This window comes from Typopeltis vanoorti, chromosome 22 (genome assembly GCF_054136105.1).
Source record: "Typopeltis vanoorti isolate ZY-2024b chromosome 22, IOZ_Tvanoo_1.0, whole genome shotgun sequence".
Classification (NCBI taxonomy): domain Eukaryota; kingdom Metazoa; phylum Arthropoda; class Arachnida; order Uropygi; family Thelyphonidae; genus Typopeltis; species Typopeltis vanoorti.
Genome location: NC_143570.1, coordinates 55,049,619 through 55,070,726, shown reverse-complemented (window position 1 = coordinate 55,070,726; position 21,108 = coordinate 55,049,619). Strand labels below are relative to the sequence as shown.

At 36.5% G+C, this 21,108-nt stretch overlaps 1 protein-coding gene across 1 annotated transcript in view; it reads left to right on the top strand.

Moving 5' to 3' along the window:
• Positions 1 to 21,108, top strand: part of l(1)G0289 (plexin domain containing lethal (1) G0289) — a 247,431-nt gene that overhangs the window by 143,911 nt on the left and 82,412 nt on the right. The window contains exon 8 of the mRNA XM_090412195.1: positions 16,226 to 16,316. Within this exon, the coding sequence (XP_090268321.1) occupies positions 16,226 to 16,316 (91 nt within the window). The remainder of the gene's footprint in view (positions 1 to 16,225; positions 16,317 to 21,108) is intronic.

Sequence of the window (21,108 nt, the reverse complement as noted above, 5' to 3'; positions counted from 1 at the left end):
TTCAAAAGTATGTTGGTCTCAATCATACCATCCCTCTTTCTCCTGTTTGCAGGTATGTACACAAAATTTCAGTCTGTCCTCATAATCTGTATTCCACAATCCTGTTATCATTTTTAATACTCCTTTGCACTCTCTCCACCGTAGCAGCAACATCATGGAAACCAGGAGATCTAAATGCAATAGGCGAAGTGAGGTCTTATCAAGGTCTTGTAAAGAGGCAGAATGATATCTTTCATGTTAAGGATTATTTCACCATTGCAGTGATCCTACAATGATTCTATATCCAGTCTTTGCTATATGACTCTTGAACTTCAATTTCCTATTTACTAAACTTCCCAGATCACTAACCTTATCAGTTTATTCTAGCATAATCCCACAAGTATAAAATGATATTGGATATATCGTTATCCAATATCATAAAAACCATGTAGTTCCCAGACATCCCTTACATCCAAATCATTTGCAACCATTAAATACTGATCTCCATATTATAACCATTTTCCATTCCATTCATCTCCATTCTTCAGTGGGGCAAGGTTAAACTAGTCACCTTCAATGCTGCCTAAACACAGTCCTACCTTTTCTCTCACAAAAAGGATATCAGCTCATCTTCCCTTACCTTTAGTAATACAAACACATCACCAAACAAGATGAACTCATTCTCTCTCTCTCTCTCCTTGGGCTGACATTTCCCTCTGACCTCTCTTAGCACAAACATATTACATCAGTAGATTCCTCAGCTTCTAAAAAACTAAGCATTCTTTTTTGCTCAAGAAGCTATTTTATACCCACAGTTATACTGTAAAGGAATATTGGACAGCAGCTGCTCCTGTTTTAACAGGCCTAACAGCAAGTGGAGGAATGATGTCTGCCAATTCACTGGAGCAGTGAACATGAAGTACCTGTAGAAGATATACAGAGCTGAAACATTGCACCTGTGAGATAGAAGTTGAAGTGGGCCTGTGAAGGAAGGGCCATCTATGAGCCAAATTGCTCTCCTCTGGAGAGCATCAAGAATTTTTAAGGGGAGTTTTAGGTGCACCACTCCAAATGTATGTACGGTATTCTAAGGATGGGCAGATGTCGGATTTATATGAGATTAATAGCTGCGAAATCTGCCCATCCTTAGAATACTGTACATATGTTTGGAGTGGTGCACCTAAAACTCTCCCTAAAAATTCTTGATGAAGAGGTGCAATGTTTTAGCTCTGAAACATTGCCAGTGAATTGGCAGACATCATTCCTCCACTTTCTGTTAGGCCTGATGGCAGGAGCAGCTGCCATCCAACATTCCTTTACAGTACAACTGCAAACTCGTCAAACCTGTTTCTCCTTTTTCTCATTTATTCCATCCTCTCCCCCCCCCCCCTTGTTCTTAGGAACAGCCTTCCTCATGATGTGTTTCTCAACAGTTTCAACCTACAGCTCTTTAAAAAGAATATCAATAAGTTTCTTCTTTCTCAATCCTCACCTATATCTCACATAGAGTACTGATATGCCATAGGTTCTCGTACCACCCGTGTGTGAGATAAATAAAATAAAATAACTTCACAAGTTTGTAACTTTACATTTACTAACATTGAACTTAGTCATTTTAAATGCCCATATGTACAGTAAAGAGCTGGAATTTGTGCATCCCTGATTAATTATTGTACCTGTCTCTGCTTCATCAGCAGACAGCTGTATGTCACCTTTCAAATTCATTCCAATGAAGATTCAATAACGATATCCCAGGGATCAGTCCCTGGTCCATTCTCATCTTAAATTTTGCAGACTCACATCCCCATATACCACTTTTTGATATATCAGTCAGCCATTCAACAATCTTCTATGTTGTATCGTGTCAAAAGTATCATGGTATTTCCATTCCCCTTGTTTCACTCACTGGTAACATTATTTAAAATGTTACTGAGTTGCTGAAACATAGCTTTTTCTTAGTAAATTCATGCTCTCGTTTCTTATTCAGTTTATGCAACAGCTCTGGAAAATCCTCATAAAACTGTGCAGAAGAAAGTGATTTTTAATCGGTGAATAGTCCGTTTTTTTCCCGTTTTTATACGTTTTTGAGTGCTGAATTGTTTCTCTGAATATGAGTGTACTTCAGTGGTTGTTTTTCGGAAGTTAGTTGCTGTCGCGATATAATATATGTTGGTACCGTCAGAATCGAACGCGTAACGGTGGAAGACAAAACGAAGCTAAGTTACTTTGTATTTAGTTATATTTCATTTTATTTAATTATATTAGTACTTAAATGTTCTGATGTTTGTACTTTTTTCCCCTCTTATTTATTAATTGAATAATTATTAAGGATTACGCTACTCGGCAGTAAGGAATGATGGTGGATTCAGCAGCAGTCGCAAGTGACGTAACGCCAAGTCCTCCGCCATTTAAGAACTCGATTATTAGCAATATCATAAGGGACTTTGTGGCATGCAGTACTTGCGGCATGTATGCTTCTAAGGAATTACATATGTGGTTTGTTAAAGAGAGTGGAGAGCGTATGTGTGCAAAATGCAGGCAGTTGGAGGAAATAACTACATTAGATATATCGATATCCGACTTTGTTGCTCCAGGAACGGAGAATGAATGTAGGAAGACGAGTAGTATGATAGGAGAGAATGAGAAAATAATGGTTGATAGTGTGGAAGGTGTGAGTGACTGTGGAAGTTTAGGAGATGGTTTTGTTTGGGAGAGTGAATTTAGATTAAGAGTGACTGACCTGCAGCGGGAGATAGATGAGTTGAAAGAGGAGGTGGAATGTCTAGTGAATGAGAGCAGAAGTATGAAAGATAAGATTAGGAGAATGGAAGAGATGAATGCAAGGCGAATCAGAGTAGGAGAGAGAGAGAATTTAAGGAGTATGAGTGAGAGGTATGGGGGTGCTAGAAGAGGAGAGATTGGAAACAGTAGAAGAGAAGGAATGAGAGAGAGGTATGGGAATGCTAGCAGACGAGAGGATGAAAACAGTAGGAGAGACGGAATGAGAGAGAGATATGGAAGTGCTAGAAGAGGAGAGATGGAATGAGAGAGAGGTATGGGAATGCTAGAAGACGAGCGGATGGAAACAGTAGTAGGAGAGACAGAATGAGAGAGGGATATGGAAGTGCTAGAAGTGGAGAAAATGGAAACAGTAGGAGAGAGGGAATGAGAGAGATGTATGGGAGTGCTAGAAGAGGAGAGAATGGAAACAGTAGAAGAGAGGTATGGGAATGAAAGAAGAGGAGAGAATGGAAACAATAGGAGCGATGGAATGGTAAGAGGTATAATGTATGGTGACTCAATGATCCGTGGTGTTCAGGATAGGATGCGTGAGGAGTGTTTGCCAGGAGGAACAATAGAAAGGGTGGCTATGGCAATTAAGAGAAGTGAAAGGGTGGATGAGATGATTGTGATGGTAGGAACGAATGACTTGAGTGGTAATGTAAGTCGGGCAGCGAGAGATATGAGATTTTTGCTTGAGACTGTACGGAAGAAGACAGAGAGAGGAAAAATAGTGTGCGTGTTGCCTAGGTATGATAATGATGAGCTGAGCAGAAGAGCGGTGATATTGAATGGCATAATAGCGAGAATGTGTGACAAGAGAGGACTGGTATATGTGGATGCTTGGAGTGCGTTTGAGGAAAGAGAGGAGTTGTTTGCGAGAGACCGTTTGCATTTGAATGAGGAAGGACGTAGGCATCTGGAGAGATTGCTGTTCTGAACGAGTCAGTGTGTCCCAGGGAGGATGATAGCAGGGGTGGCCTCTTGTGGGAATGGATACTTGGGAGAAGGGAGACAATGTCAGGTAAGACTGAGCCCAGTGGAGTCTAGAAGGGATAATGCTGGGTATAGAAACAATGGCATTTATATGCTGTATACTAATGCCAGGAGTATCCGGAATAAGGGAGAGGAATTGGTGGCGCAGATAGCATCAGCCTGGCCAAAAATTATTGCGATCACTGAGACGTGGTTGACAGAAGGGGATATAAAAACAGGAATAGAAGTCACTGGGTATAGCATTTTTCGCCAGGATAGGAGGGGAAAGCGTGGTGGTGGGGTGCTGCTTATGATAAGTGATGACCTATGTCCTCTAAGAGTGGAGAATTTGGAAGGTAGTGAGACAAATGATTTTGAGAGCGTATGGTGTGAGGTAGAGGTAGGAAAGACAGGATATTTAGTGGGGTGTTGCTACAGACCCAGGAGCACAGAGGATGGGGACCAGGAGATGTTTAGACAGCTAAGTTTGGCAAGTGCAAGAAGAATGATTGTTATGGGAGATTTTAACTTCAGTAGTATAAATTGGAGAGAGGAAGATGCATGTAACAATAGGGGAATGGAATTTCTAGAATTCTTGAGGGACAAATGTCTTAGGCAACATGTAACAGAGGGAACAAGAGGTTCAAAAATTTTGGATTTGGTTATAGCATCAGAAGAGTTGATAATAACTGAGTTGACGTCTCTCCCACCAGTTGGAGAGAGTGACCATATGGTTTTGACTTGGAAAATGAATAGACATGCAGGAGTATCAAAGAGACGGGAACTTATGTGGAATTATAAGGCAGGTGATTATAATAGTCTTAGACGTCAACTTCGGGAAGTTTCATGGAGGGAGGAATTGGAAGGCCGGGATATCACCAGTGCGTGGGAAATTGTGAAAGAATATTTGTTATCAGCAATGGTAAGTTGTATACCACGAGTGAAGAAGAGGGCGCAATTTGGAGTAAAGTGGATGACAAACAATATTAAACAGGAATTGCATGCGAAAAAGAGGCTATGGAAGAGATATAAGGAGATAGATGAAGAGATGCATGAGGAATATAAGACACAGGCCAGAAGAGTGACTCGTGTGGTAAGGAAAGCGAAACTGGAATATGAGAGGAGATTGGCCCTAAGATCCAAAGAAAATCCTAGGGAATTTTTTAGCTATGTGGCCAGTAGGAGGAGAAATGACTGTGGAAGAATGATATTGTGGGATAAAAATGGGAATAGAGTGACTGATGCAGAGGACATAGTGGAATTGTTCAATGAACACTTTATTGGAGTATTTCATCCTAGAAGAGTCAGTTTTAATGCTAGAGGGATAGGACTGGTACGAGGTCTGGAGGTACAGGAGGAGAGTGTGTTTCAGATACTGAGTACTCTGGATGTCAGTAAAGCTGTGGGACTGGATGGTATTTCGCCACGAGTTTTGAGAGAATGTTCTAGGGAATTGACAATACCTTTAACGTGGCTTTTCAATGAAAGTCTGGCTTTGGCAAAGGTGCCCAGGGAATGGAAGGAAGGTAAGATAGTGCCATTGCATAAGGGTGGTAACAGACTGGAAGTGTCTAATTATAGGCCAGTCTGTGTGTCATCAGTAGTTGTTAAGATCTTGGAGAAAGTAGTGAGGGACCGTGTACAGCATTGGGCAGATGAGGGTAATGTTATCTGTGAGAATCAACATGGAATTGTGAAAGGACGCTCTTGTTTTAGCAATATGCTAGCCTTTTATAATAAAGTTACAAGAGCATTAGATGAGGGAAAGGCATATACTGCAATTTTCTTAGACTTGGCGAAGGCATTTGACAGGGTGCCACATGATAAGCTGATATTTAAGTTGCAGCACATGGGTCTGGATGTCAGATTGGTCAACTGGATTCAGGATTGGCTGTCTGATAGGTATCAGAGAGTTGTGTATGGTGGAGCAGTTTCCAGGAGGCAGAGGGTTACAAGTGGGATCCCACAGGGCTCAGTACTAGGACCTATATTGTTTAACCTTTATATCAATGACATAGCCAGTGGATTGCAGGGGGATATTCAGTTGTTTGCGGATGATGCGAAGCTTGGAAGGATTATTAGTAATAGTGCAGATGTGGTAGCCGTGCAAGAGGATTTAAATAAGCTAGATAGATGGGCAAATGAATGGGGGTGTCAGTTTAATGCAGCAAAATGTAAGGTCTTGAGGTTTGGGAAACATCGATGGGATGCTGCATACTCTATGGGAGGAATTATACTGGAGGAAGTAGGGGAGACAAGAGATCTGGGGTTGATGATTGATAGAAACCTGAAGTTTAGGGGACATATTGCAAAGGTGGTGAAGGTAACACAGAGGATTGCTGCTATTATGAGAAGGACACTGACCTGCAGAGATAAGAGGGTTATCATTCCGTTGTATAAGTCTCTGATCAGACCACACTTGGACTATTGTTCTCAGATTTGGTCCCCAGGATTTGAAGGGGATAAATTAACCGTGGAAAGGATACAAAGACGGATGACAAAGATGGTTTCAGGACTGTACAAGGATAGTTATGAGGATCGGCTGAGAGAATGTGGACTGCAGAGTTTGGTGGATAGAAGAAGGAGAGGTGATATGATTGAGACTTTTAAACTGTTGAGAGGTGGTTACAGGGTTGACACTGGGGAGTTCTTTCGCTTGGTTGATCAGCGGGAAGGAGTGATGACAAGAGGCCATCCCTGGAAGTTACGAAAGGAAACTGTGAGCAAGAGGGTAAGGAGTGGTTTCTTTGTGTGGAGGGTGGTTGAGCCGTGGAATGCATTGCCTGATGGAGTGGTGGGAGCGAGAACGGTCAGTGGGTTTAAGGAGTGGTATGATAAACTTTGTGTTTCTCAGGGGGGGACTTCCCCTCGATGAGTCTTGACAGACTTTATGTCTTAGAAAGGACCTCCCTCGATGAGTCTTTTGACTCCTTGGAGGCCTGAATAATAATAATAATAATATGCATGCATCAGATATTGATAGTGATTAGCAAAATGGGCACTCATTAGTTGAACTCTTCTGCATCTATCTCCTACATACAGTCTGTATTCAGTGGAGTTATTCTTTCTTTTTTTTACTTGCAGCATAATGGAATTCCTTTGGTTTGTGTTTAACTAGCAGAGCTTTTTTTTTTTTTTTTCCCCAATACTTAGAATTAGCTTTCCATACGATACTTGTAACACTTCTGGCATGTACCTTATAATTTTCTTAACTTACATTATCCTTACACACACACCATTCCTTCCACTTCATCTTTTTCTTAAGACTTTTCTATATCCCACTATATATTTCATTTTCTTAAAATCCACCTCACACTAGATGCCTTCAAACTGACTGCTACCTGGAAGATGTTACTAGTATTGCAGTAATAGCTTTCTGCCCTAACTAGATTCAGATTCTCATTAAGAGTGCCTGTACTCGTGCACACACACACAAATCCTTAGTTGGGGAACAAAAGAATGTTGATAGAGACTTGAAGTTGTTGCAACAGGAAGAAAAAAAGAATAGTAAAGAAGAATAGTGTTGTTGGGAAAGTTGTAGACATGTTGCTCAAATATAACAACAGTGAATTAGAAGGAGAGCAGAGATAATGAATAGTAAGATGGTGGATAGATGAGACTTCTGTAGCAAAAATAAAAAGAGAGGTTAGACAAGCTTGTATCCTTTCACCAAATCTGTTTAATATCTATAGTGAGACAGTGATGAAAAAGATTGAAAAACAAAAAATAGGAATTAGCATCAATGGTATAAAATACAACAATCTTAGATATGCTGATGATACCATTTTAATAGCAGAAAACAGAAACAAATTAATCAAATTACTGCAGCTACTAATTGAAGAAGGTAAAGAATTTGGATTAGATATAAATGCAAAAAAGGACCAAATTTATGAAAATCTCAAAAGAAAACAGATCCAAGCTAGAAATATACATAAACAATATGAAAATTGAACATACAACAGAATACAAATATTTAGGCACCTACTTTACTGCAGATGGAAAGCAAGATAAAGAAATAAAAATAAGAACAGCCATAGCTAAAGATGCATTCTGGAAAAATAAAGATCTGCTTAGAAGTTCTGTGAGTATCGAGACAAAGAAGAATGATAAGAATCTTAGTGTGGCCAGTTTTCACATATGGAAGTGAGACCTGGGTATTCAAGAAGAGAGTAAGGCAACAGATAATGGCCTTTGAAATGTGGTGCTATAGGAGAGCTCTGAAAATCCCATGGACAGAACATGTGACAAATACAGATGTCCTACAGAGATTTCTGTGGAAATGATCCACAGAAAGATGAGATTGACAGGACATGTACTGAGAGGTTCAGCAGGACATAGGATACTAACAGTTTTAGAAGGAAAAATTATGGGAAAAGGATCAAGAGGCAAAAAACGAAGGACATGGCTTGAAGATATAAGATCATGGGCAGGATCACATGGCTATGCAGAAACAAAAAGGAAAGCCACCAACAGAGAGAACTGGAAGGACATGGTGCTGCACCCTGTCACTGAGGAAGCTACATGAAGAAGAAGAAGATGGCAGAGTTTATGAGGCAGGGGGGATTCAATTATGGGAAATCTGTGGAGTGAATTTGAAAGGGAAGTTGGAATGGTTTAAAAGTTGATGGATTGCATTTGAATGGATTTGGTGTTGAGCATTTAGAAAGGCTGTTGTTTTCTGAGAAGGCACAGAAAACTTATGAAGCAGGATAGCACAACTAAACAGATTGCATGACAGGAGGAAGATGGATATGAGGTTGAAGATATGGTTGCAGCAGCACAAGGTAATGGAATGCATAAAGGTAAGGATAAGACAGATAGGAATGGAAATCAGAGTCAGGATTAGGGAAACAGGAGGGGTCAGACTGAAGAGAGAGGTGGGATATAACAGCCAGAATACAGAATGTTGGTGATTGTAGAATGGCCTCAAAGACGCAGGAATTGTTATGTTTGTACACAAATATAAGGAGTATTCGAAACAAGAGAGCTGGGTTTGTTGCATTGATTGAGTCAGTATGTTCAGAGATAATTTGAATAAGGGTAACTTGGTTGTCTGAGGAGGATGTGATGCCAGGAATAGAAATAGGATATATAATTTCCCAGAAGGGTAGAAATGTGAATAGAGAATGGGGGGGTGCTGTTAATTATAGCAGAGGAAAGACGATACTCATTGTGAAATGTGTAGGCAAATTAGTTGGGCATGTAAAATGGAGATGATCCTGATGGGAGACTTTAATTACAGGAATATAGAATGGAAGGAGGAGACAGTGTATGGGAACAAGGAGAGTGAGTTTGTTAAATTTATGAGAGATAAATATCTTAAGCAGCATGTGACTGAAGCAACTAGAAGCTTTAATGTTTTGGATTTGGTGATAACTTCAAGATGTAGTTGTTAATGAGGTGTTGACACTGTTGCCGGTTGGGGAGAGAGTGATCATCAGGTACTTATTTGGGAAGTGATGAAACAAAGTGCTACTGCCAAAAAGGGTATATGTGGAAGTGTAAAGCAGGTCATAGGAAGCTCTGTAGTCAGTTAGCATCAGTACATTGGGGATGAGCTGAGCAGAAAAAGTTGACAATGCATGGAAACCCACAAGACATTATCTGACAAAAGTAATGCATAACTGCTTACCAAGCATTAGGCAAATAAATAGAGTGGGAGTGAAATGGATGAACAGTGAAATCAAGGAAGCTATACTGGGGGAAAAAATGTGAGGATAGAAAAGTGACATAGAAAAAAAAGTGAGCATAGAAAGGTGACAAGCATAGTAAAGCAAGAAAAGGTGCAGTATGAGAGGGGATTGACTTGTCAGGTCAAGGTTAACTCAAGGGAATTTTTCCACTATATGGCAAGCAAGAGAGAGAGAGAATAGTTATGGCAGGTTGACACTGATAGATAGTCATAGCAGCAGAATAACAGTTGCAAAGAATATAGTGGAATTATTGAACGAGCACTTTATCAGCATGTATCATATCATATTGGTGTAAATGATGTAGTGCAATGTATAGAAGGGAGACAAGTATTAGGAGAAAAGTGGAAAAAAAATCAGAGGTGTATGAGGTGTTGGTTGGGTTAGATGTTAATAAGGCTGTGGGAATGGATGACATATCACCACGTATTCTTAAGGAATGTGCACCATGGTTAGCTATGTTCTTCACATGGTTATTTAATGATTAATGAAAGTCTTGCAGTGGGTAGGGTTCCTAAAGAGTGGAAAGAAGGCAAAATAGTACCACTCCACGAGCATGGTTCTAGGACAGAAGTTTCCAGTTATAGACCAGTCTGTATAACTGCAATTATGGTCAAGGTATTGGAGAGATTGGTTAGGAATAGAACACAGCATTCTTTATGATGGTCAACATGGATTTGTAAAAGTAGGGTCTGATTTAGCAATTTACTTGCATTTTATGATAAGGGAGAATCATATACAGTGATTGAACTTTGCATAAATGTTTGATAGATTACCACATGATAAGTTGGTGTACAAGCTGCAGAGGATGGGAATGGATAGTATATTGGTTAGATGGATTGGAGATTGGCTCTCTGAACGATACCAGTTGTGTATGATGGAGCAGTGTCTCATAAGAGGAGGATAACCAGTGGCATGCCCCAGAGTTCTGTTCTTGGGCCCATGCTATTTAACTGGTTTGTAAACGATACCGTATTTACTCGAACATCTCTCTCTCGCATATATCTCACACCCCTGATTTTGCTTTATGAAAGAAGAAATTAAAATGTTTCGCATATACCTCACACACAAAAAAATTTAGAACTTTAAGAAATAGATAGTGAATGTTGTGGCAGTTTCAGATATTTTGGAATTCACTTGAAGTGAATCAGCATTTCAATTCAATGGTCATCGGCTTGCCTTTGTCATTGAGTCATGCGATCTTTTGTTAATACTACACCAATCATATGCATAGAGATGGAAGCAACTAGTAGAGGAAATGTGGGAGTGAGAGCATTGATTTCTACTTAATCTTGAATTATGCAGGCGGAAAAGCAGTGAATGAGGTGAGGTTTAGGTTCTAGACTGAGTGGATGACAGCCAGCAGCTGCGACCTGACTCCAGAAGGGAAACTTAAGAACTGTTCTGCAACTGGATTTTGAGAGCTTGGGACATAATCTTGCCAGAAACAATTCCCGAAAATTTTTTTACAAACCAGCATCTCTACTGTCCTGGTTGGTAATTAAAATTTAAATGCATTCATTTTATAAATAATATGAGCAATTATAAATTATAATGAACACCGAGGATTTAATTATAAATCGATTTAGTTTTTTTCCTGAAAAACTTTAGTTTCTGAAAATCTCCACATATATCTTGCACCATGATTTTATAACTTCAATTTTTGGGGGAAAATGTGTGAGCTATGTTCAAGTAAATGTGGATTGACTGGGATCTTCAGTTGTTTGCTGATGCAAAGTTGGGAAGAATTATAAATAGCACTGCTGATGGTAATTCCCTTCAGGGAGATTTGAATAGACTTTTGACTTGGACAAAGGAGTGGGGGTTGTAGTTTTAATATCAATAAGTGCAGGTGTTGCATTTTGGAGTGCAGAAATATAAGGCTGTGTACTATATTGACAGTGCCATACTGCAGGAAGTAGATGAGATTAGAAATTTGGGAGTGATGGTTGATAGTAGACTGAAGTTTAGAGGGCATTTTGCTAGTGTTGCAAAGGCTGCACATCATAGAATGATGTGCAGCCTTGATACTACTACTATGATAAGAAGTGCTGTAACATATAGGGATAAGGAAGTGGTTGTGCCACTGTATAAAGCACTGGTCAGACCACACTTGGATTATTGTGCCCAAATCTGGTCACCTGGTTTTCAGTGTGATGTTGTAGACATTGGAGAGGGTCCAGAGGCAAGTGACTGAGACAATATCAAGACTTTGGATTGCTGGCTATTGAGAGAGAGGTTGAAAAAATTGTGGATAGCAGTTTGGTGGATAGGAAGAAGAGAGATGATATGAGAGAGACATTTAAGTTAGTGAGAAGATTTCATTGAATTAATCCAATCCAGATGAGATTATAAAAAGAGCAGAAGGTGAGAGGGGAAAAAACTAGAGGTTATCCCTGGATGTTATGTAAGAGTGTGATGAAGGGGGGGTGTAAGAAGTAGATTTCTTACATGGAGAATTGTCAGTGAATGGAACACATTACCATATTGTGTTGTTAATGTAAGGAGTGTTAAGGATTTTAAGAGTCAATATGATAAATATGTTGTCAGTTGAATGAACCTCCCACGATAAGTGTCGACTCCATAAAGAGTGCAGTAATAATATTTAAGAAATGGATAGAGATTACTGTAAAAATTACAGAGGAATAAGTTCATTAAATACAAGTTAAAAATTATACAGTAAAATTTTGAATAACTAGTTAAACAAGAGTAACTGGAAGACTTTGGTAACAACATAGAAAATAAATACCAGGAATGTGGCAAAATATTCTGGAAGGTTATTGAAAAGCTTAGAAATGGAGGAAAAAGTACTTGAAAGGAATCAGAGGTGATAAAGATGACATGAAAATTAAAGATATTCTAGACATCTGGAGTAAGTACTTTGAAACACTGCTAATTGAAACAAGCAGTGTCAGTATGATGGTAGAAAACTCCCAACAAGGTAGTCAGGAATACATATCCATACTTGAAGAAGAGAAAGTCATCAAAAACCTGAAATGTGGAAAGGTGGCTGGAGTGATTGAAATTTGGCCAGAAATGCTCAAAAATGGGGGTATAAAAGTTAGTGGCTGATGCATAATTCAGAAAGTCTGGTGAGAGGGTCAAATTCCATATGATTAGAGTAGAGTTCTTGTAGTATCTATCTATAAAAAGGGAAATAAAACTAAATGTGAGAATTACAGAGGTATTTACCTGCTGAATGTTCCTGGTGAGATTTATGCAATGAGAAATGGCTAAAAAATATAGTGTGAAGGGAAGCTTGGTGAAGAACAAGCTGGATTCAGTCCAAATAGAGATTTGGGAGGTATAGGAGTATAACAAAGGTTTGTTGATCTGGAAAAGACATATGACAAGGTGCCAAGAGAAAAGCCATTCAGAACGCTACAGTTATATGGTGTAAATGGGACATTCTATCAAGCAATACATAGTCTATTTAAACTGTAGGTCAGCAGTTAGAATTGAAGGAGGTACAGGAATATGGTTTGAGATAAAATCAGGTGTATGACAAGGGAGCACATCACCTCCACTGTTGTTCATTATCTGTATGGATCACATTATGCAGGAAAGTGGTATTGTTAGATCTTGAATGATGGCTCTATCAAGAATAGAACTGCTCCATTTAAGATTTAACAAGAGAACAATATCAAGCAAAAGCACACTTGTACTCTTGACAAAACAGACATGTGAAGATGCAGGTATTAACTTTACTTAAAAAGGAATGTTTAATGTTATTGTCTAAAATAGATGGAATCTTAATTTGTCAAAAACATCAATGTTAAAATATGGCATATATAAAGTCGTGTATCATCGTGTGAACGAAAGTTCAAAGGTTGCAGTTTGAGCACCAAAGATGATGTAATGAACGATGAGTAGGAATTCGTAGAAGGCGTAAGAAATTCGCATTCCCCAAAAAAAGCGATGCATGTACAGCAAGGAGTTAACGTCACTCGTTGTCGGTGACAGCAAATGGGAGAGTATCGTAGACAAGTTTGGAGTGCAGAAAGAGGGGGCTGTAATGGGATTTAAAATGGATTCGCATCATTGGGAGAGCCCTTCTCCTTTTTGCTTCATTTTATGTTTTTTCTCCTGGTTCCTGTGGTGTTCCCCAGTCACGTGTGCCCTCCCCATGGGTCTCCTGCCTCAAAGTTCCCGAGCAGATCAGCATGCCTGATACCCGACAAGACGTGTGAAGATGGTAAAGCAGCAGCATGTTTCCCGTTGCTGAGCAACGTGAATTGAAGAAAATGTATGAAGGTAAATCGTGTTAGAAGCAGCGACATGAAAAGTTCATAAGCCCATAAGAAACAAACAAGTGGCTAATTCAGGACCAGCACGTGACTCCCACCTGGCAGCATTCCATCGTACAGAGGGACAATCTATAACAAAGAACAGATGGAAGGATCGAGAAAACATCTAACAAGGTGGTAATGTACAAATCTTCTCTTTTTGTGTTATCTATTGGTGACGAAGGTGTAAAATGGACAGAGTTTAGAAAGCAAGAGAGAGAATTTTGAGACAGTTTCCTGTGTTATGTTAATCGAGTTGGACTGGTAGTCTATGTTCATAGGTTGTGTAGACCAAGTTTAATGTGTATGGGTCGTTAGTAGCAGTAATCTAGTTTAATACCAACATCCATGTTTGTGATATAGATGAACATAAGATTCTCATGAGTGTGTTTGAATAGCCTGTCTGTTTGATTATTATTACCCTGCTTTACTTGTATTTTAGTATTAACCTTGATTTGCTTGATTATATGTGTTGTTTAAATTGTAATGTTCTTAGATAAATAATAAATATGTTTTCCCATGTATACCTGAGATTGTCTGAGTAAGAGATTGAATTTTACCATTCATGAAAATATCGAACCTATGTTTAGAGGAAAAAGGGGAATTTAAGATTGTCAAGGCCATGACTGTATACTGAGAACTCAATCTACCTAACTACTTAATCTATATAAGTTATTACTTGAATTCTGGGAAAGTTTCTTTGGATAAGAGTTTCTATCTTAGAGTTCTGACTGGCGCAGCATAAACAAATAAATTTCATCAGAGCTCAAAGAGAGAAACGGCCCCAGAAAGTCAGTTTAGAAGCCAGATCTCGGTAGGCACAAGGAGAACAATAGAGGTAAAATGTTTAAGAAAACAACGACGGTAAAGTTGGTATGGTAAGAAGTCAGCCAAATAAATTTATATGGAATAAGAAAGATATTAGTCAGAACACTACGTTAGCTGTATACAAGAGTGTTCAAACCAATTTTGACTTATGTGTCTGAGAGCTGGGTTAGAAATAAAACACTTGACCAAAGACTAGAGACCTCTGATATGAGAGTTCTGAGAAAAATTAGTGGAGTGAACAGATGGCAGTATCACATTAAAAATAAGGATATTAGGAAAGAACTTGCCATTGTTAGCATTCAGGAATCTGTTAGTAGAGCTAATCTCAGGTGGTATGATCACTTAAACAGAACAGGAGAGGAAAGATTAGCAAAACAAATGGTCTTTGTCAGGTTGGCAAGAAAAGGACCCAGATTAAGACCCGAGATGTAGATGGAATGATACAGTAAAATGTACCTTAAAAGACAGAAATATAAGATGTGATAATATTGGAGTCTTGACAGGTAACAGATTAATTTGTTGGAAAATTATTGATTGGAAGTTAGTAATGGTGTAACTTTCACATGTAGTACTATCATAATACTTCTAATATTGTAGCTCATGCTCCATGCACACGCTATCTAAAATCAGGCTCCGTTTCCTTGACAACAGCCAATCAATTTTAATCAGAAGAATTACATAAAATCACTCTTACATACAGAAACATAATAAAAAGACATATTACAATTCACATAGGATATATTTACAAGTTATATAAAGAATTTATATAGACTAAATAACTAAAAAAATTAACAATTATTATATCAACAAAATTTTAACAGTGTTTAATTTATAATTTACATAGGAGCAAACTTAGCTCAGGAAATACAATACATGTTAAATCATGAATGAAGCATTAATAAATCATAAAATTCTTCATTCACAATTTAACACTCTTTAATTTAATGTTAAGAAATTAATATTACATATTCTAAACAAAAGTACATTTCAGTCATTTTTAATTTATTTTCATTAATTTCATTTTTCTGTATGTGTTGTAAATAATTAGTTGTTATGAAATTCATCACACAACCAAGAGAACTAGGTTGTGATGATGAAAATCACTTATCCAACATGAGCATCATTATTCATGTATCATTGAAAACAATATTCTAAAGCCTCCATTGTGCAGAAATTCCACTATCCAAAGATGCCATTTTTGAAACTGTGGGAAAATTTTAAGTAAAGTTAACTGTTTTCTTTATTTTTTTTTTGAATGAGTACTTAAGAATTGTGTTATAGAATTTAGTATGTATTGGAAGGAAGATGCTTAAGAATTATTTACAATGCCATCCCCCCCCCCCATATAATTTTGAACAGTGATTGTCCAGAGGTGAATGAAAAGAAATTAAAGTACATGGTATGGAATAATAGTTTTAAATCATTTCAGATTTTATGCTGTACATTTGTATTAAATCATTTTTATAGGATTAATTACCTACAACTTTATAAGTTAATTGCATTCAGTACTTTCACATTAATTTTATTGATATATATTTACTACTGCTTTTCATATTGTAGCATATTCATGTACAGAATTTTAAAAGAAAGAAAAAAAAACCACGAAATAATTGTAAATGTAGCATGTGAAATATAGTTGATAGCTCTGGCAGGCAACATTTTTACATACTTAATTTTTTTTTTTAGGTGCCTATTCCTATTTTAAATATTACAGATGCTATGCATCCTGTAAAAGTGGGCCTTTCTGATGCATATATAATTGATAGAAATGTAATGTGTAAGTATTATAACAGTATACTATGTTCCATTATACCTCTCTGTCAACATGATTCATTAGATATATGATGTTGTATTGTAGTTGCATACTACAACAAATGTTTTTTAAAAATGCACATTTTTGAGTGTGTATTATACTTATTTCATAAAAATATTCATATTTTAAATTTATAGTTATTTTTTTTTAACAAAGGCTGTAATAGATAATTCAGTAAAGGAACCTCCAAATTGAATCGTTGGTGATTGCTTTGAGTTTATGCATCTTTGATCATATATTCAGTTCTGCATAATATACCCTTTAGTTTTCAGTTTTAAATTAATGGCTTGTGAAGTTTGGTTATACTATTGTTCATTCATGGTTGAATGTCTCATTTCAGACAAGCTCTTTGAGATGGCTTAATGCTTGGCTAAAGAATTCACATTTTGCAGAAAATGTCATCCAGATTTGTTCAGTTTACAAAGTGATTATTTTTGACAATGGAATCTGAACTTCATTCTTCAGCAACTGAATTTCTCTATTTAAATATGGAAACATAACTACATACAGTAGATATACAGTAAAATACATGTTTCAGTTTGTATCACAAACCATCTTTATTTTAGAATAAATAATGGAAAATTGAAACAAAATTGCTAATTGACTATAAACAATGGATAATTTCTCAAGCACAGTTGCAAGATCATCAGGTTGAAAACTATTGCAGTATTAAGATCCTTAAAAAAATTATTATAGTTGATAATAATTTTCAAATTTTGAGTGTAGGTAATCCATTTTTTAATGTTTGGATGATGCAGAAGGATCCCAACACTCTTTGAAAAGATGTTCAAATTTGTAGGTACTTCTGTGTAACTACTTTGCGTCATTCTAAAGGATATACTGTGGTTGTTAATCCATGCTCTGCAATTTTGGACTTGTGCCATTTAATCAGTTGAATATAAAATTTGTGTTCCAAAATAAATTTTTAAATGAATGAGCCAATTTATCTAAATACATAAAATTTGATCGTTGCCAAGTAGCAATAATGGAGGAATTTTTCCCTGTAGGAAAAATTTTCCCTGCAGGCTGATTTGGTTAATAAATTTGGAGTTGAAATTTTTTAAGTACATGAGACATGCACTCATTCTCTTAATATATGGGATATAAATCTTATAAAGATCATCTCTTCTTATAAAATTTAAAAAATAATAGTAGAGGTTGATTTTTTTTTTTTTTTTTTGTTGCTGCAGCCAGCAATAGAGAGCAAAGGTTGCTTGATGTAGAAGTTTCTTGCTGAAGAGAAGTTTTTGATGAACAGAAAAGTTTAGGCTCTTGATAGCAGAGGACTTAATATACCATATTTTTGGGAAGGATAATAGGCATGTATATATAACAACCAGAAAAATTGGGCTGTTGTATATTGAGTGGTGAATGGGCCAGCTGCTTCTTGTTAAGAATGTGCAGAAAGAGTAAAATTTGACTTTTTTTTTCTTTCTTTTTTTTTTTTTAAGGTAAATGCAATTCTAGGATGCAAGTAATTTTTTTTTTATTTGTTTATTCTTTGCTGAAGATGGTTTGTGAGGCACGAACAGAGATATCTATTTTGCTGTATTTTTTGTCACTTCCACCAATGAAAGGTTTACACCTATAGTACTGTGGATTAGGTAAGGGTCAATTAATTTTATTACTTTTAATAATTATAATAAAATAATTATTAAATATAATAATTATTTTATTATATTTTTTTGTATGTTTTTGTACATAGTCCAGAAAATCCATTCTAGAAACGAAACATGGAACTTTTTCAAGCCATTTCAGGCCTCCATTAAACAAGGTAAGTCTCACACCAGATACTGAAATTTATCATCCACCTAAAGACAATCCCAAACATTTACTTCAGGATTCAGACCTGCAGCTTGTTAGTTGAAGAGTGGTACATTAACCATTTGGTCAAGCAGGTCAGGTATCATCTTTTATAATTTTATATAATGTATAAAATTATACATTATGATTTTATTAAGTACAGTCTTATTAAAATAACATTACAGTGGTTATGTATGTTTTCATTTTTAAATGAATTTCTCTGCTTTCTTGTCAATGATCTGCAGAGGTCATTTGAGGAACTAATTCAGAGTTCCAAAAATGCTTCAAGTAAAATAGGAACTGTCTTTTTGCAATATAGCATGAGCACTTGTTTAACTGTGCATAACTTTTTTCATACTATTTAATGCTGGTTAATTCATCTTGATTGTTTGAAACAAACTTTTTTGTTATTCTAATCTAAAATTCGTTTCCTTAGCTGTAATTTTGGCTTCTAAGAATTTTTTGTATGTCTTTCTTTATAACTGTGTAAAAATCATGTCTTGCAAGGAATTTCTTTTTTTTTTTCATTATTTGATAAGACCACATTTTCGTTGATATTTTTTCTCCTTTTCCCATGAATAACAAATGCTTCATTTAGCATATGGTATTTCTTAAGCTTTGAGGTGTTGATTTTCATCACATTGTTTATGAAAAATCTAAAGCAGCAATTAAAAGCCTGTTCTACCTACAAAAAGAAGGCATAGCCATTATCCCCCCCCCCTATTGTTAACTTTTATATGGAACTAGAGTCTATTTATTTAATGGAGAGGAATCTAGAGCAACATGCTCTAGATTCCTCTCCATTAAAACCCAAAATCTGGCTTAGATATTGATGTTTTCGCGATCTGGCCCCATGGCCGCCAGACACTAGACACTTTCCTTAGCCACCTAAACAAACAACACAAGTGCATACAGTTCACAATTGAGATTGAAAAGCAGAACACACTTCCATTTCTAGATACACTTGTCACACGTCTTCCTTTTGTCAGTCTCTCCTTCACTGTTTACTGGAAACCGACATATACTGGCCAATATATACACATAAACTCCTACCACCACCCAACACAAAAACTAAGTGTCATTAATACTCTAAAAAACAGGGCTTTGAAGATTTGCTCCAATGAACATGCACTGAAAGAAGAATTTAAAGTTATCAACAATGATAACTTTAAATTAATTTAAAGTTATCATTGAAAATTAATTAAATTTTGTTAATGGTGTTTTTCTAAAACTCCATTAACAAAATTCTCTACAAGACCTCAATAAAAAACAAAAATAAATCAAACTACAATAAAACTATAACCATTCCTCACATTAAAGGGACATCAGATTAAAAAAAAAAAAAAAAAGATTACTACAGAAATACAACCTCAAAGCCACCTTTAAACCTCCTGCAAAATCAAAAAGCTTACTCAATTCATCCAAAGACTCACTCCATTCGCTGGTCCGACCTGGAGTATACCATATTTATTGCACTTGTAATCTACCATACATAGGGGAAACAGGACACACAATTCCTATCAGACAAAAGGAACATAAACGACACATTAAATATAATAACTATGGTGAAGCTGGTCAATTCTATGTAAAGTGTTCAGGACATGATCAGAAAGGCCATGCCCTGAACATTTTACATAGAATTGACTGGAAAAGCACCAGTTGTTTACATCACACCAAAACATAGTATGAATGCAAATTTAAGGAAGCCTGTGAGATTCTTATCGACCACCCCAATCTGAACAATAATGATGGTCTAAAAATCCCAAGCATATGGAAGGCACATATTCTACCCACGGAACCTTTCTTCCTAAGAGCTATAAACAGGACTGTAGATAATCCAGAATTTTAAAACTAATATAACAACTGTCATGTTAAAAATAGGACATTATTGTTACTGTAAGAAAACTATCAATATAAAAGAAAGTTTCTCCCATGTTATCTTAAATAGAATTTAGCTTTGATGTAGTTTCTAAATATTAAATTTTATCTGTATCTTTTTATATGGAACATTTTGAGCAACATGCTCTAGATTCCTCTCCTTTAAAATCCAAAATCTGGCTTAGATATTGATGATGTTTTTGCTTTGAATAACGTTTTTTCTTCACCTAGAGGTCATGCCATTAAATAACTGGTGATCAAATCATTGTTTCTTTAGCTTACTGTGTGAAATGTAACTCAGCTTGTCCTTGTATAATTGTATATACTCCAGATATATTCAGATGACCTTGATATGAAGGTCAAAACGTCGGGAAATTAAAAATAGTTATTTATAACATGGTTGTAAAGTCCATAATTTCCAAAATGAATTCTAATCACTGTGCAACACTAAAAAAAACTTGCTTCATTGAATCAAAGGAATTGTTATTTGTAAATAGTTTGCAATTTCAGTTATCTTCAACTATTTAGATATTGATGTATGATATAATGCTTTGTAAATCTAGATATGCTTTGGATATTTTACACAGAAATGGATGGAAAAATATGACTATTCACATACTGTTTCTCAGGATCTCCACAGGATACCGACTTGGACTCAGCTTGCTTAAATTTAGTTAAAATTTGGAAATTACACTAGACTAGATTGTTCTATCACATATGTATAGCCATTAATAATGCTCTAACGATGATTTGAAAACTAACAAAACATAATCTACTCATGTAGTTATATAGAGGAGGAAACACAAATCTCATCATCATAAAATTCCTCAAGGGGGTGTACAGGATATGATAGTATTACATGACAACTTACATCATTACTAACTTCCTGTCTACAATTTTCCTCCAAATCAGTCTGTTACTTGTCAAGACTAATCTTTATCAGATCTTATATTTCTATTGTCTTAGGCACTGTGTACCGTATCAATCCATCTATATCTTGGTCTTTCTCTGGGTCGTTTACCTGCCAACCTGTCAGAGGACACTCGTTTTGCTAATCTTTCCTCGCCCATTCTGT